The 14,341-nt window shown below is 29.5% G+C and overlaps 1 protein-coding gene and 1 pseudogene across 1 annotated transcript; one reads left to right on the forward strand and one right to left on the reverse strand.

The window, feature by feature from the left end:
* Nucleotides 1-1,103: 1,103 nt before the first annotated feature.
* On the reverse strand, nucleotides 1,104-2,813 carry LOC127101843 (putative F-box/LRR-repeat protein At3g18150). The gene is made up of 3 exons (XM_051039282.1): nucleotides 2,510-2,813; nucleotides 1,383-2,257; nucleotides 1,104-1,283 (listed from the first exon to the last, which is right to left on the reverse strand). Exons 1-3 carry the CDS (start codon nucleotides 2,691-2,693, stop codon nucleotides 1,104-1,106), a joined length of 1,239 nt encoding a protein of 412 aa, XP_050895239.1. The 5' UTR covers nucleotides 2,694-2,813.
* A 1,749-nt stretch (nucleotides 2,814-4,562) lies between these two features.
* LOC127101844 (protein CHROMATIN REMODELING 19-like) lies at nucleotides 4,563-8,467 on the forward strand (annotated as a pseudogene).
* The last annotated feature ends 5,874 nt before the right edge of the window (nucleotides 8,468-14,341 follow it).

The raw sequence follows: 14,341 nt of genomic DNA on the forward strand, positions 1-14,341 counted from the left end.
ATGTGAATGAGACGTGAGTACTAAATCATCTTTAAATAATAGAAATATAAATCAAGCTTCCCAATCTTTGCAAATATTATATAATCTTCTATATTTCTTTCAAATACAATACATATATTTTACAATGTACAATTAACATTTAATAAAATGTAAATTACTAAAAATAACTTAATAAATAAGATTTATTAAAATTAAGCAAAAAATAAAAAGATAAACATTTTAATATTTATAGTTTCAATATGCATGTATACTTATCGGCACAAAGGAACTTAAAATAAATTATAATTATAATACTAAAAATTAATTATAAAATACATATTTGGTCCCAAGAAATTACATTCGATTAGAGTAATATTGATTTTTTTTTAGAATTCAAATTGATATTGATTTATCAATAAAAATATAAACCTATCTGTTATAGTAATATTGATGTTTTTTTAAATCAAATTGATATTGATTCAATAATTATTATACTATAATATTAATAAACATACCAAATTTGAGAAAACAAAAGTCCTACTATTTGAGAAAATAAAATAATCCACTATTCAATAACATTAATAATAATAACATTAATAATAATAATAATAATAATGATTATTATTATTATCATTACTATTATTATTATTATTATAATTAAGATGTTATTGAAGACAAAATAAACTTCAATTTTAAAATTTTAAAATTCTTAAAATGATATTCACTAAATAAGAACATTATTTTCATAGAACATTATTTATTATTATGCTATAATATTAATAAACATCCCAATATTTAAGAAAATAAATGTCCCACTCTTCGAGAAAATAAAACAATCCACTATTCGATAACATTAATAATAATAATAATTATTATTATTATTATTATTATTATTATTCCCATATTATAACAAAACTATTAGTAAATCAATTATTTCACTAAGAATTAAATTATTTTCAAACATATTTTATGTATAAATATTATTATTTTTCAAATATTTTTAAAATAAAATGCTTCCTCCAAATTCAACTCTCCAATAACTTTGATAATATTTTATAAATTATTTTAATAACTCATAAAATCATCCTAAAATATTAAAATAGTAAACACAAATAATTAGGGTTTTAATAATCAAACGCATCTACAATAATGTTCTCAACATTTGCTGAGTGTGAGTTTTGAAGCAAAAAGTTTATCTCTTCATCATATCTGCACACATATGAAACGTCGGATGTTTCTATTTTGAGTGACTTCAAATTAATTAGGGAAGGTGGATTAACTTTTAATAAATCACGAGAAAGAACCTACCAAATAAAAAAAAGTATTAGATTATTTGCAATCATATTTTGATAAATTTGAAAACTACAATATAAAAAAAGAGAAATGAATACATTAGAAAGTACCTCAAGAGTATATGTATCAACCATTAATGACTCGATATTAACAAATTGCTCCAGCCAGTTGAGTAAAATGCAATAGTTCTTCCCAATGTTTTCAAAACACCTTATATTAATTTTTAACTGTTTGATAGAGGATGAAAAGCTCTTGCTGCCAAAAAGTTTTGAAATATGATTACCCTTAAAACAAAAGGTACGAAGACTTGGAGCATATAACTCAATTTCAAAATAAGTTCTGGAAATCATATAGTAACACATAGTTATAGATAAATTTTCAAGTTTGGCATTTGATATACATAGGTGACGTTTATGCAAAACCTGACAGTGATGAATGATCAAAGTATTCAACATGTTAAATGTGGAAAATGGCTCAGCACAACCATCTTCATTGGAAAAAAAAGTAAAGTAGCTTAGAGAGAGGGTGGTTAGTGCTGGAAAATTAAGGGAATTTGGAAATATACTAATCACACCACTAATTAAATGGTCACTAGTAAGTTCAAGTGACTTTAATGTAGAAGATGAAAAGGAAAAGCAATTAGGCTTAAAACATATGAAATTTATAAGCAAGTGTTGAACATGGTGTGAAAAAGCATATTTCAAAATATGATAAACTAATTTGTTGCACTCCTTTCTTAAAAATGGGGGGTGAAGTAGGATGGAGTGAATATCAGTCTGATCATCCCGAAGAGACAGAAACTTAAAAACAAAATGTTCAAAAAGTTTGCCACTCAATTCTGAATAATCTAATAATGTAAGAGTATGAAGTTTCTTCCAAACATTAATCCATCTTTTGGACAAAATACAAGTTTGAACGGCCTCTTGTGCATCCATAAAAGACAGTATGTGTATCAGAATACAATCGGACAAATCACTGATGATATCTACAAAATAAATATAACGCAAATAAATATGACTAGAGTAATACAAACAAATCACTAACCAACCTAAATAATTAATACATAATGATTGACATATTTTTGGATCAAATAAATGTATTGCAATACATATTGTTGTCATTACCGTATGTATTAATAACAATTTATTGTTTAATATAAAAAAAATTACATTATTGGAATCTGCCAAAACCCTTTTGAAAACCCTAGTTTTTACCGTAAACGAAAGAAATAAAAAACCTGGTCCTGGTGAGAGTTGTTGTTGGTTGGCCTTCATGGCTGGTGGTTGCTTTCTGGGAGCCCTGACCTTCTTGGCTGGGGCTGGTGGTTGCTTTCTGGGAGCCCTGACCTTCTTGGCTGGGGCAAGTTGTTGTTGCTTTTTGGGAGTTTTGGGTTTTGGGGTTATTTGCTTTGAAGGTGCCATCTATATGAATGTATTCTTAAGCACGAATTATCGATTTAGGTTTGATTGGGCGCTATTTATATAGATGAAAATTATCCATATGAGAAGAAGGCGTCCGTGGATTTGGAAATTTTGGCCCATGCTTTTTAGCTATAAATTAAATTTTTGGATTAAAAATATTAATGGTCCCAAAATGCTTTTAAAGTTTTTGATTGATTTCCACACCAAAAAACTCGAAATTGATTCTTTCCTATTACTATATAAAATATGCAATAAATGTTTTGACTAAAAATGTTAATGGTCTCCAAAATAATTTTAAATTTCTTAGTTTATTTCCAAAACAGGAAATTAAAACAAAATTAATTATCAACTTTTAAATAAAATAATGCACATTTAAAGAAATCCACGAATAAAAAGTTTATTTTAAAAAAAAATAATGAAAAAATTAATTATCAGATTTTAACATTTAATTTAAAGGCACAGGTTAGCATTATCTATGAAAAAATTATTATTATTAGTTATAAATGACGCAATAAAATAAGAATTAAAAACGTTAATGGTTTCTAAATTTCTTTTAAAACTTTTTGGTTGTTTCCAAAAAAAAAAAAATTGGAAATTAAGAGAATTAAAATTATTAACTATTTTTTAGGCTGTTTTTTCTAAGCGGTAGTTTTACCGAAGGACGGAGTCAAAAAATTTATGTTGCGGGGGCAATATATTAATTTATGAATTTATTACATTATATATCTACCACGAATAGAACTTTAAAACATAAATATATATCATATTATTTTTATCAAATTTATCTTTAAAAAATAATTAATAAAGTTTAAATTTTTTATTTATCTAATCTTTTTATTTTTATTGTCAACAATGTTTATCTATCTACTTTTATATATAATCAATTGACGATGATATTAGTAGTTGATTGTAATTTTTTATAATGATATCTTAGTATTAAAATAAAAATATATAAAGTAAATTTTTGAAAAAACTTTTTAGTAAAAAATTATTTTGAAATTAAATACAAAATTAATTTAACTATATTTTAACTGAACACATTTTAAATTCAAAATTAATTTTAAAATAAATAATTCACAAATGGAACTCTAAGGTCCTTTTAAATTATTTTGTGTAATAGATTGCTTTTAAGTTTTTTTTATAACAGTTTGATTTTTTAGATTGATTTTAAATCATTTTGTTCATGTTTAGAACATTTACAAATTTATAATGGTTGTATTTTTGGTTGCATTTCATTCCTTTCGTATCACTCAAAATAATTGCAACTATAATTTATATATTTACACTTTTAAAAAAGAGTAATGATTGTTACACACAAAAACTTAAAAGATTAATTTATTATACAAAAATAATTTAAAAATCTTTGAGGTAAGTTTACCTATATACATATGTAGTTTTACATATAATTTTAAATTGTATTTTCATAACTAAATACTCTTTCAATTATTTTATAGATTATTATATTTAAAATAAATATTTTTTTATTTATTATCATATAAATATATAATGATATTAAATTACTTTTGAAAATATAGTGGGGGACACATGCCCCCTTACTATCACAAGTGCCTCCGTTAGTAAGACATCTCTTCCAATTTAATCATAAGTTATTGATTCGAATTCAACTTTTAAATTACTAGTATGATAACCTTTAATTTATTATTTGTTTTATATTTTTCCCTCTCTCCAATGAATTTTCTATTTTTTTGCTAACGTTTGTTTTTATTTAGTGAATCACATTATAAAGTTGATAATTTATTTTTATTTTTAACGTATATTTTAATTAATAAAAATCTTTTCTAATAAGATAACATTATTATTTTTTGTTTAATTTTTTCTTTCCTTCATATAAAAACATGATCATTCGCGATGGTTGCGGAAAAAATGATTCAAACAGATTCGTTATCGAACAAAGCAAGTACAAGGGGTACTTGAATTATTTATAAATGAAACAACTCCAAATACACTAATTGAAACAACAAAGGGGAGCATTGAACCAATCAAAGAAGCAAGAAGAAGATACAAAGTTTGAAGCAACCCTTAACCACTCTCAAGCTTTGGTTTTAATGTTGGACTTACATTCCTCCAAATTCGAAATAGTTGCCTTAAATATAACTGCTTTACGCGTCAACCAAATGGTCCATTAAGTCGCCAACCAAAGTAAACCAAAGTACACTCAGAATTCTACGTACCTCCTTTTCCTTCACCTTAATATGCTTGCAAGAAAACAGAGAGAAATCATCCGCCGATAAATTTGTATTTGCACCTAACCACTTAATCACTTTAGCCCATAAACTTCTATTGAAATCACAACTACAAAATAAATGATTTCTCGATTCATCTTCCTTAAAATAAAGCATGTAGCACTTATCTCTATCATTAACAATAATCCTCCTTTTCAGTAATTGATCTTGAGTGAGAAATCTATCAAGATTCCAACGTCATTTGAACAACAACAAATTCGACGGTGCCGTAATTTTCCACATAAATTTGATAGCTTTTCTCACAGCTCCTGAAAATCTGAATGCATTACTGTTGCAGAACTGAAAGTAAACACCTCATGACCCGATTTGAAAGAGAAAGATGTGTGCTTCTCTGGTAACCATTCAAAAACACTAAAAAGCTCATTTATTTGATTAGCAACAAATATTTTAAATTGATTATCAAATATTAAACATATGTTTTAAAGGATTAATCAGAGTTTTCTTATCATTCAATCTTTAAAATATTTAAAAATGTGATATTATTTTCATATGTATTAATAATATTGATTTATTTATTTGCAGATAAGAATGTTAATAATTTCAACTTTAATATATAAAAGTAGGAAGCGTTCCAGAAACTTATACATATTAACAAAGACAAGTAAAAATTCAGCTAAGACTTTGATGATCTCTACATTCTGCTCCATTTATCTACAAGAAAATAAAACAAATAAAAAGTCAGGCAAATAATTTTTATTTCCAAATATATATTTAAAAGATACTTGAAATAAAATATTATTTTAATATCTATTTAAAAGTTACTTGAACGAGTACTAAATCATCTTTAAATAATAGAAATATAAATCAAGCTTCCCAATCTTTGCAAATATTATATAAACTTCTATATTTCTTTCAAATACAATACATATATTTTACAATGTACAATTAACATTTAATAAAATGTAAATTACTAAAAATAAATTAACAAATAAGATTTATTAATATTAAGCAAAAAATAAAAAGATAAACATTTTAATATTTATAGTTTCAATATGCATGTATACTTAGTCGGTACAAAGGAACTTAAAATAAATTATAATTATAATACTAAAAATTAATTATAAAATACATATTTGGTCCCAAGAAATATTTTACATTCGATTAGAGTAATATTGATTTTTTTTAGAATTCAAATTGATATTGATTAATCAATCAAAATATAAACCTATCTGTTATAGTAATATTGATTTTTTTAAAAAATCAAATTGATATTGATTCAATAATTATTATGCTATAATATTAATAAACATCCCAATATCTGAGAAAATAAAAGTCCTACTATTTGAGAAAATAAAATAATCCACTATTCAATAACATTAATAATAATAACATTAATAATAATAATAATAATATTATTATTATTATTATTATTATTATTATTATTATTAAGATGTTATTGAAGACAAAATAAACTTCAATTTTAATATTTTAAAATTTTCTTAAGATGATATTCACTAAATAAAAACATTATTTTCATAGAACATTATTTATTATTATGCTATAATATTAATAAACATCCCAATATTTAAGAAAATAAATGTCCCACTCTTCCAGAAAATAAAACAATCCACTATTCGATAACATTAATAATAATAATAATAATAATAATAATAATAATAATAATAATTATTATTATTATTATTATTATTATTATTATTATTCCCATATTATAACAAAACTATTAGTAAATCAATTATTTCACTAAGAATTAAATTATTTTCAAACATATTTTATGTATAAATATTATTTATTTTTCAAATATTTTTAAAATAAAATGCTTCCTCCAAATTCAACTCTCCAATAACTTTGATAATATTTTATAAATTATTTTAATAACTCATAAAATCATCATAAAATCATCCTAAAATATTAAAATAGTAAACACAAATAATTAGGGTTTTAATAACGCATTACATGTTATGTGTTCATCCTAATCATTATCAGGCGCCGCCTCATTAACATTAACCGTTGGCCGTTTGCAGTACAAAAGCACAAGAGAGCCCGCACGCACGGCATACTGCAAGGAGTTAAACTCCTTATCCAAGGCGGGATTACCTCCCCCATTTAATGTTCTTCTTGTGTGTTATTCACTTTTCGAACGGCACAGCCCACAGCAGAAGGATGATCGTAAAATTTTGAAGCGTTGGAAGTGGAGTTGTGTACTGATGGATGAGGCACATGCTTTAAAGGACAAAAATAGCTTTAGGTGGAAAAATCTGATGTCTGTTGCTCGAAATGCAAACCAACGCTTGATGCTGACAGGGACACCTCTTCGAAATGACCTACATGAGTTATGGTCTATGTTGGAGTTTATGATGCCTGACGTTCTTGCTTCTGAAGATGTTGATTTAAAAAAGTTGCTAAGTGCTGAAGATACAGATTTAATAAGTCGTATGAAGTCTATCTTAGAGCCATTTATTTTGCGGCGTCTGAAATCTGATGTAATCCAGCAGCTTATTCAAAAAAACACAGAAGGTTGAATATGTTATGATGGTAGAGCAACAGGAACATGCATATAGGGAAGACATGGAGGAGTATCGGACTGTTTCACAAGCTCGGTTAACAAAATGTTCTGATCTGAACTCGTAAAATGTTCTTGAACTTCTTCCTCGATGACAAATAAATAATTACTTTGTTCAGTTTCGCAAGATTGCCAACCGTCCTTTGTTGATAAGGCAAATTTATACTGACGAGGATGTAGATCGTTTTGCTAGGAAGATACATCCATTGGTTGCTTTTGGCTTTGAATGTACTATGGACAGAGTTATAGAGGAGCTTAAAAGTTACAACGACTTCTCCATCCACCGGCTTTTACTTCATTATCGTATCAATGACGGAAAGGGGGATTCTTTCAGATAAGTACGTTATACTTTCTGCGAAATGTCGGGCTCTAGCAGAACTTCTTCCATCACTAAAGAAGAGTGGCCATCTTGTCTTGATCTTTAGTCAATGGACATCCATGCTTGATGTATTGGAGTGGGCTGTGGATGTTATTGGGTTGACCTACAAACGGCTTGACGGAAGCACACAGGTAGCAGAGAGGCAAACAATAGTTGACACATTCAATAATGATACTTCAATTTTTGCATGCTTGCTTCCCGCAAGAGCTGGTGGACAAGGCTTAAACTTAACTGGAGCTGATACAATTTTGATTCGTGACATGGATTTTAATCCACAGGAATTGGCCAAACAAAGCCTGTAACCATATATAGACTGGTGACAAAGGGAACAGTTGAGCAGAATGTGGGTCAGCGGCAAACAGAACTGCCGACATATTTGATGACTTTGAATCAAACACAACCAAAACCCAGCAGCAAATTCAAAACTTCACGACTGCCGGCACCAATGGAAAGTGTTATCACACGACTGTCATTGCAGCAAAACAACCGTAGCCCTGCAAAGATCAAACCAAATCCACGTCGAAGCCCCTGCGACACAAACACACAAAAATCAGTCCAATTCCAAAAAAAAAGGGGAGAAAACACATATTCAAGTGAGTTACAGTGGTGAAAGTTTTCTTACCAATGGTGAAGTTTTCGAAATGAAGAGGAATTGGGAGAGGGACCACAAGCTGGAATAAGGACAAAATTCCAAACGTCTTCCGTACAGACACTTCCCACTACTCTGAAAAACAAAAACACAGCAGAGAGAAAGGAGGATGAGGGGTATATAATAGGAGATCACTGTTCATGAGGAGAGAGCTGAAAAACCCTAGAATTTTGAAGAGGATTGGCGGCTACTATTCAGAAAAGAAAAGGAGAGAATTGAAGGCAAGGCTTACTCACATTCGTCGGTCGAACTCGCCGCAACCGGTTAGCTTCCTTTCCGAGCTTTATTTCCATGTTTCGATTATGCTTTGAACTCCATGTTTGATTTACTTCCTGTTTGTTTGTGATGTTAACTTGCTGTTAAAATTTTGATTTTCAAAATGGAAAGAAAACTAAGCTTTGGTCATCCGTCGTTACTGTTTTCAACATGAGCTTTGGTTATTCATCGTTACGGTTTTCAACTGTGTTTTATTTAAAAGGTTTGGTGCGACTTTTGTTATATTATGTATTAGCTTCTGAAATTATATAACAAGGATGTTTATCTCGTTGAGTTGGTAAAGTTGTGCTTCAGTAAACCCTAGGTTTTGGGTTCGATTATTGGTTTTCTCATTTTTACATACCTTTTATTTTCTACTAGTTTTTATTATTATTACCATTTTTTTCTATTATTTTAAATCTTTTATTTATTTTTTATTTTTATTTTTTCTCTTTTTTTTAAAATACTTGTTGATTTTAATGTTAAACATCGATTTTTAATTTATGGATTTGACAATTTTCTTGTTATTTATCCATGATTATTTTTATCGATATATTGATAGTATTTCGCCGCGTTTCGATTAATCGCATATGACATTTCAATTGTTGTGAATATGTACAAACTGGCTTTGAGCACATTATTTAGGTTTTGTGTGTTCCTCAATTTCCATCCGTGCAAATCCCGATTCTATCCTTTTTTCGATTTAATTTTTAAGTGTCTTATAAATATAACTTGTTGTGTTATTTTCACATGGCTTAGTCTTGGGCCTTCTTACAATGAGACAGTTCGCTTGCACTTACAATCATGAATTGCATTATTTGTTGTTTGGGTCTGATTTAATTATTCCAGTATTTTGAGTCCCCATTTGACAAAATGTACCCCACTCCCCCGATGTGTAATAATTTTACTGTTTTATTTCTTTGACTGTTTAGTTAGCTACTAACACAAGAATAAAATCAGCAATTTCAAAAAGATCAAAAATAAGACTCGATCCAATGTCGAGTATTTTCTCAATAAACAAATCAATCTTTTTCTTCCTCTCATTTTATTCCATTCCTTTCAAACTTTCATCAAATGCTTGATCCAACATCAAGCCATTTTCATAATAAAAAACTCAAAAAATATTAATTTATAGTTAAGACTTTTTTCAATAAGATGGAAGTGGAACGTGGTGTATACCACGCACTCCTGAGACTAGGATCCGAGATGTATATCTCGCCAATCTTAGCTCTCGCCATCATCCAAGTTTATCCACTTTGTTTTCTCTCAGACACTCATTCAAAAATTTCTCTTGAACGTCCATCAATACTTGATCTAGGGTCAAGTCATTTTTCACAACAAAATTCAAAATACCTAATTCTTATTTAACACTTTCTCAATAAAGGTGGAAATAGAACATGGTGTATACCATGCACTCCTGAGGTTAAGATTCGAGACGTATGCCTCGTCAATCTTAACTATCGCCATCATTTAAAATTGTCAATGCGGTTTTTTCAAATCTTTTCTCAATCGAATTCAAAACACTTAATTCTGATCAAACATTTTTGCAAATAAGATGGAAATGGAACGTTGTGTATACCACGCACTCCTGAGATTAGGATTCGAGATGTATATCTTGCTCATCCAAGTTCTCGCCATTATTCAAAACACATCAAACCAATCAATTTCTTTTCTCGCCGCCGTGCGATCCACCCTTCAAACCTTTTCTCAAACGAAAGGTACTTTGTTTCAAAGCAATGCAAGGCAATGTTTTTCCACCTGTTTTGGGTAGTCCAACAATGTTTTCATCGATTTGACACAAAGTAGCTTTCGCTAAAATCGACCAACAAGCAAACATTTTTCTACCCAGAACTACGTAAGCCTTGATTTCTCTTTTGAGATACGTAGGAGCAGGATTTGTAAATCTTGTCAGGCCCACTAATAAAAAAACTTAGGTTTAGTCCTTCGTTAAAAAAACCAAAAACATCTTCTCTTTTCTTTTGATTCTATTTATTCTTTCCCACCTAATAATTTGAAAATCCTAATATTTTAATTAACACTAACGCACACAACTGACCTAATGGTTCCCGTTGAGTACAACGGACGTGAGGGATGCTAATACATTCCCCTTGCGTAATCGACTCCCGAACCCGGATATTGGTCGCGATGACCATATCTTATCCTTTTCTTTTGTCTTGGGTTTTATCGATATTTCCCCTTTCCTTTTTAGGAATAAATAAAGTTCGGTGGCGAATCTGTTCAGTCCATCATTGCGAGCGTGCGATCGCGCTTCGCTTTGAAGTCGTATCCCCACATTTTTTCGAGGTGCGACAGTATCTTCAGGTGCATGGAGAACTCAAAGCTACGTAGTTCGTGGTAGATAGGAGTGTTGGTTGATTGATTTTAGAGGACGAATATTTAGGTCGCATTTTAATGGTTAAACATTGGCTTATTTGCTCGTAGATGGGAGACTTAGTATTTGTTTGTTTTGCGGTAGAAGGAATCTTGTTTGATCGTATTCTAGCAGTTTAAACATTTAGCTGTATGATCCCACATGGGAGGCTTAAGAGCTTGTTGTATACGCATTAGAAAGGACTAAATATTGTTCGTTTATGGAAAATAGGTTTTAATCACACGGGGGGCGAGAAAAAAGGTTTGAGTTTGATTAGAGTGTGTTATGGTTAAATACGTTTCTAGATCACATTCTAACGGTAAAACATGGCTTGCTTACTCGCGGTGGAGGCTTAAGCGCAAGTTTGTAAGTGTTAGAAAGGATTGGACAAAAAAAAATCTGAAAAGAAGTTTTTGATCGCACGGGGGCGAGAAATTATGTTCAAGTTGTGTTGAATGATTTTAGGAGAATGACGAAAATTTGATGTGAATGAGACGTGAGCCTCGAGACCAATTAATCGGGATATTACTAGAATGCTAGATTCCAATAATACCTTTTTAATTCAATGTACTAATAAAATTGTTTGATGGAGGATGAACTTTCAAATGATTGTTTAAAGATTCCATCAGAATGCTAGACTCTAATGGCCCCTCCTTTCGCCCAAGTTTAGATTAGGTTTCTTAGAAATGAAAGTGTGAATGAAAAACTAACCCAAGGCGTGTGCCTCAAGAGCATTCATTCAAAGATTCAAGGAATACGAGACTCCAAGAACCTTCTTCTTTCGTGTTTTATTAATAAAAGGTATAACGTTGTGTTTGAATCATGAAAGATTGAATTGCACGGAGGAAGTACTTGACGTTAAATCGGGTATTTGCATTAGTGAAAATGTTTTAATTTGGATTATGAAAATGGTTTGAAGTCGGAGCGATTGTGAAATCGAATTGATGGTTTGCAATGAAACATTGTTGAATTGATTTTGACACATCTCGATCAATTTTTTTTAATCAAAATCAATTGTTTAAAACTAAATTAAATCATCTAATTAAGTTATTTGAAAGTAATTATCAAAATTGTTTGATTAAAATTTAATGTAATCATATAATTAAGTTAATTAAAATTGATTAACAAAATCATCTAATTAAACAAAATTTTAATTAATTAAATAATTTGATTAAAACATAAAAATAAGATAAACAACCAAATGAGTATAAAATGATCAAATCGAATAAATCACAATGTGCTCAAAACTGATTTGTACATAACGACTATGTATCATACATTTAATCTGATTTAACATAATGGAATCAAATAGCAACAATATTATATTTACAATATTTACAATTTATGAGGGTGTCATGATAAACGGGTCCAATGCATATAATAAAACTGAATACTTATTCAAAATTTAATTTTCTAATAATAATATATAATAATAATAAAATATAAACAAAAAGAATATTGCAAGAGGGAGCATCGCCCCTACTTCTTTCCTAATTCCATACAGTCTCACTTTTTTTCAAAAAAATTAACCATGGCCAATAATATTATGACATGTGGCATCAAAAAAATAAGAAGAAAGAAACAAAGTGAAGGCCAAAACGTTAGAACGCATAATCAGAACAAAATCCAACCATTCTTCCTCACTTTTCTTCTTAATTTCAACACTTATTCCTCAAATTCACACCAAAGAAAAATATAACAGCAGAATGTTAAGGTGGTCCAACATCGGAAAAGTGAGGATTTCTTCGAATGAGAGGTAGTGAACGGTTTGTGGAGGTGTGGTGTTTCACGTGTGAATGGGATGTCTCTAGTGGTAATGGTGGAGAAAGGGAGAGTTAAGAGTGTTGAGTTAATGGAAATGGGGAGTGTAAAGTTTTATCGTGGGTTATGGAGGCTTGAAGGGATGCGACAATTGTATCATTGTTTTACGGTGGTGATGGGTTTTGAAGTGTTAGGAAGCGGTCGTGGAAGATGGTGGTTATCAGGTTTCATGGTGAAAGTTTGAGGGAAATAATTGGTGGAAAGTGTTGATGGTAGTGGAGAAGGAAGAAGAGGGACTGGAGGTAATTTTCGATTGATTGCAGAAGAAGAGGATGAAAACAAATTTATGGATTTTCTCCCTTTTTCAGAGAGAGAGAGAGAGGGAAAGATGAGTCTCTGAAAATGGATTTTCATTTTTATCATTCCTCTCTTTTTCATAGATTGTCCCTTTGTTATAGTGAAAAATGAGAGAGGAAATTACCCGTTGGGAATTTTCAGTAGTGACCCGCGTGGCATTGTGAGGATAAGGCCTAAAAAATGTGTGAGAATATCCCCTATGAAATGGGGACGTGTCTAGCTCTTATTGGTTGAATTCTTCTCCTTCTATTTAACATCCAATGAGAAGGAGATCAAGACTACAAGTACCCAAACAAATGAGGGCATATGGCATGTTAATAATGGAAGGAGAGAAATATTTTTTTTATTCTGATTTTTCATATCAATGCTATTCATTTAATTGCTGTTTTTTTATTGGATGAATGAGGCAAACATGGATAATCAATATGGGTCTTTCACTAATCTCGATTTAACGGTCGAGATTAAATAAAAGAAAAACACATCATTTAAAATGTTGAAGTTGCCCCTTCTAGAAGTATTAATTAATTTAAATGAAATTAAATGAATTAAAACAATTAAAATCTACCAATTCTTAAATTAATATGATAAAAATAAAATGAAAAGGTATAAAATTCTATTTAATCATTTTGAACTCTTTGACAAAAGAATAAAAGTAAAATGACTGAATATGAATAAAAGTCTAGCGTATAAGTGCTCGAAAAATCAAAATGAATGCACCAAAATGATGAGCGCGAAATAAACTTCTCGAGAAATATACAGGTTTTTGTTCAACTTTGAAGTGAAAAATATCCAATTGAAAAGGCTCAGACGGATTAAAATGCAGCTCAAAAAGTATTCAAAAAAGCAAGACGAGCACACAGGTTAAACTACGCAAAATGGAGATTAACAAGAATGGCATTTGCAAGCTTGATTTCGAAACTTTTTGTCCGTCAATTTTATGTACATTTGACAAACGGTTCAACCGATCTGTCTGTAGATCCGAAAATTTATTTTGGATGGTATTTTAGGCATTATGAACAGTGAGAGACATGTTATGTTTTACAGATGATGCAAAGTAAAAATAAAGTCAGATGTATGAATGTTTTAAAATG

Source organism: Lathyrus oleraceus, chromosome 7, assembly GCF_024323335.1.
Source record: "Lathyrus oleraceus cultivar Zhongwan6 chromosome 7, CAAS_Psat_ZW6_1.0, whole genome shotgun sequence".
Classification (NCBI taxonomy): Eukaryota; Viridiplantae; Streptophyta; class Magnoliopsida; order Fabales; family Fabaceae; genus Lathyrus; species Lathyrus oleraceus.

Excerpts from the sequence above, each read along its gene's own strand:
- LOC127101843 (XM_051039282.1), bottom strand. The coding sequence starts at position 2,693 with ATGGCACCTTCAAAGCAAATAACCCCAAAACCCAAAACTCCCAAAAAG. Across the intron at positions 2,258-2,509 it reads ACAACTCTCACCAGGACCAG|ATATCATCAGTGATTTGTCC; the intron begins GTTTTTTATTTC and ends TTTATTTTGTAG. Across the intron at positions 1,284-1,382 it reads TTGATACATATACTCTTGAG|GTTCTTTCTCGTGATTTATT; the intron begins GTACTTTCTAAT and ends TTTATTTGGTAG.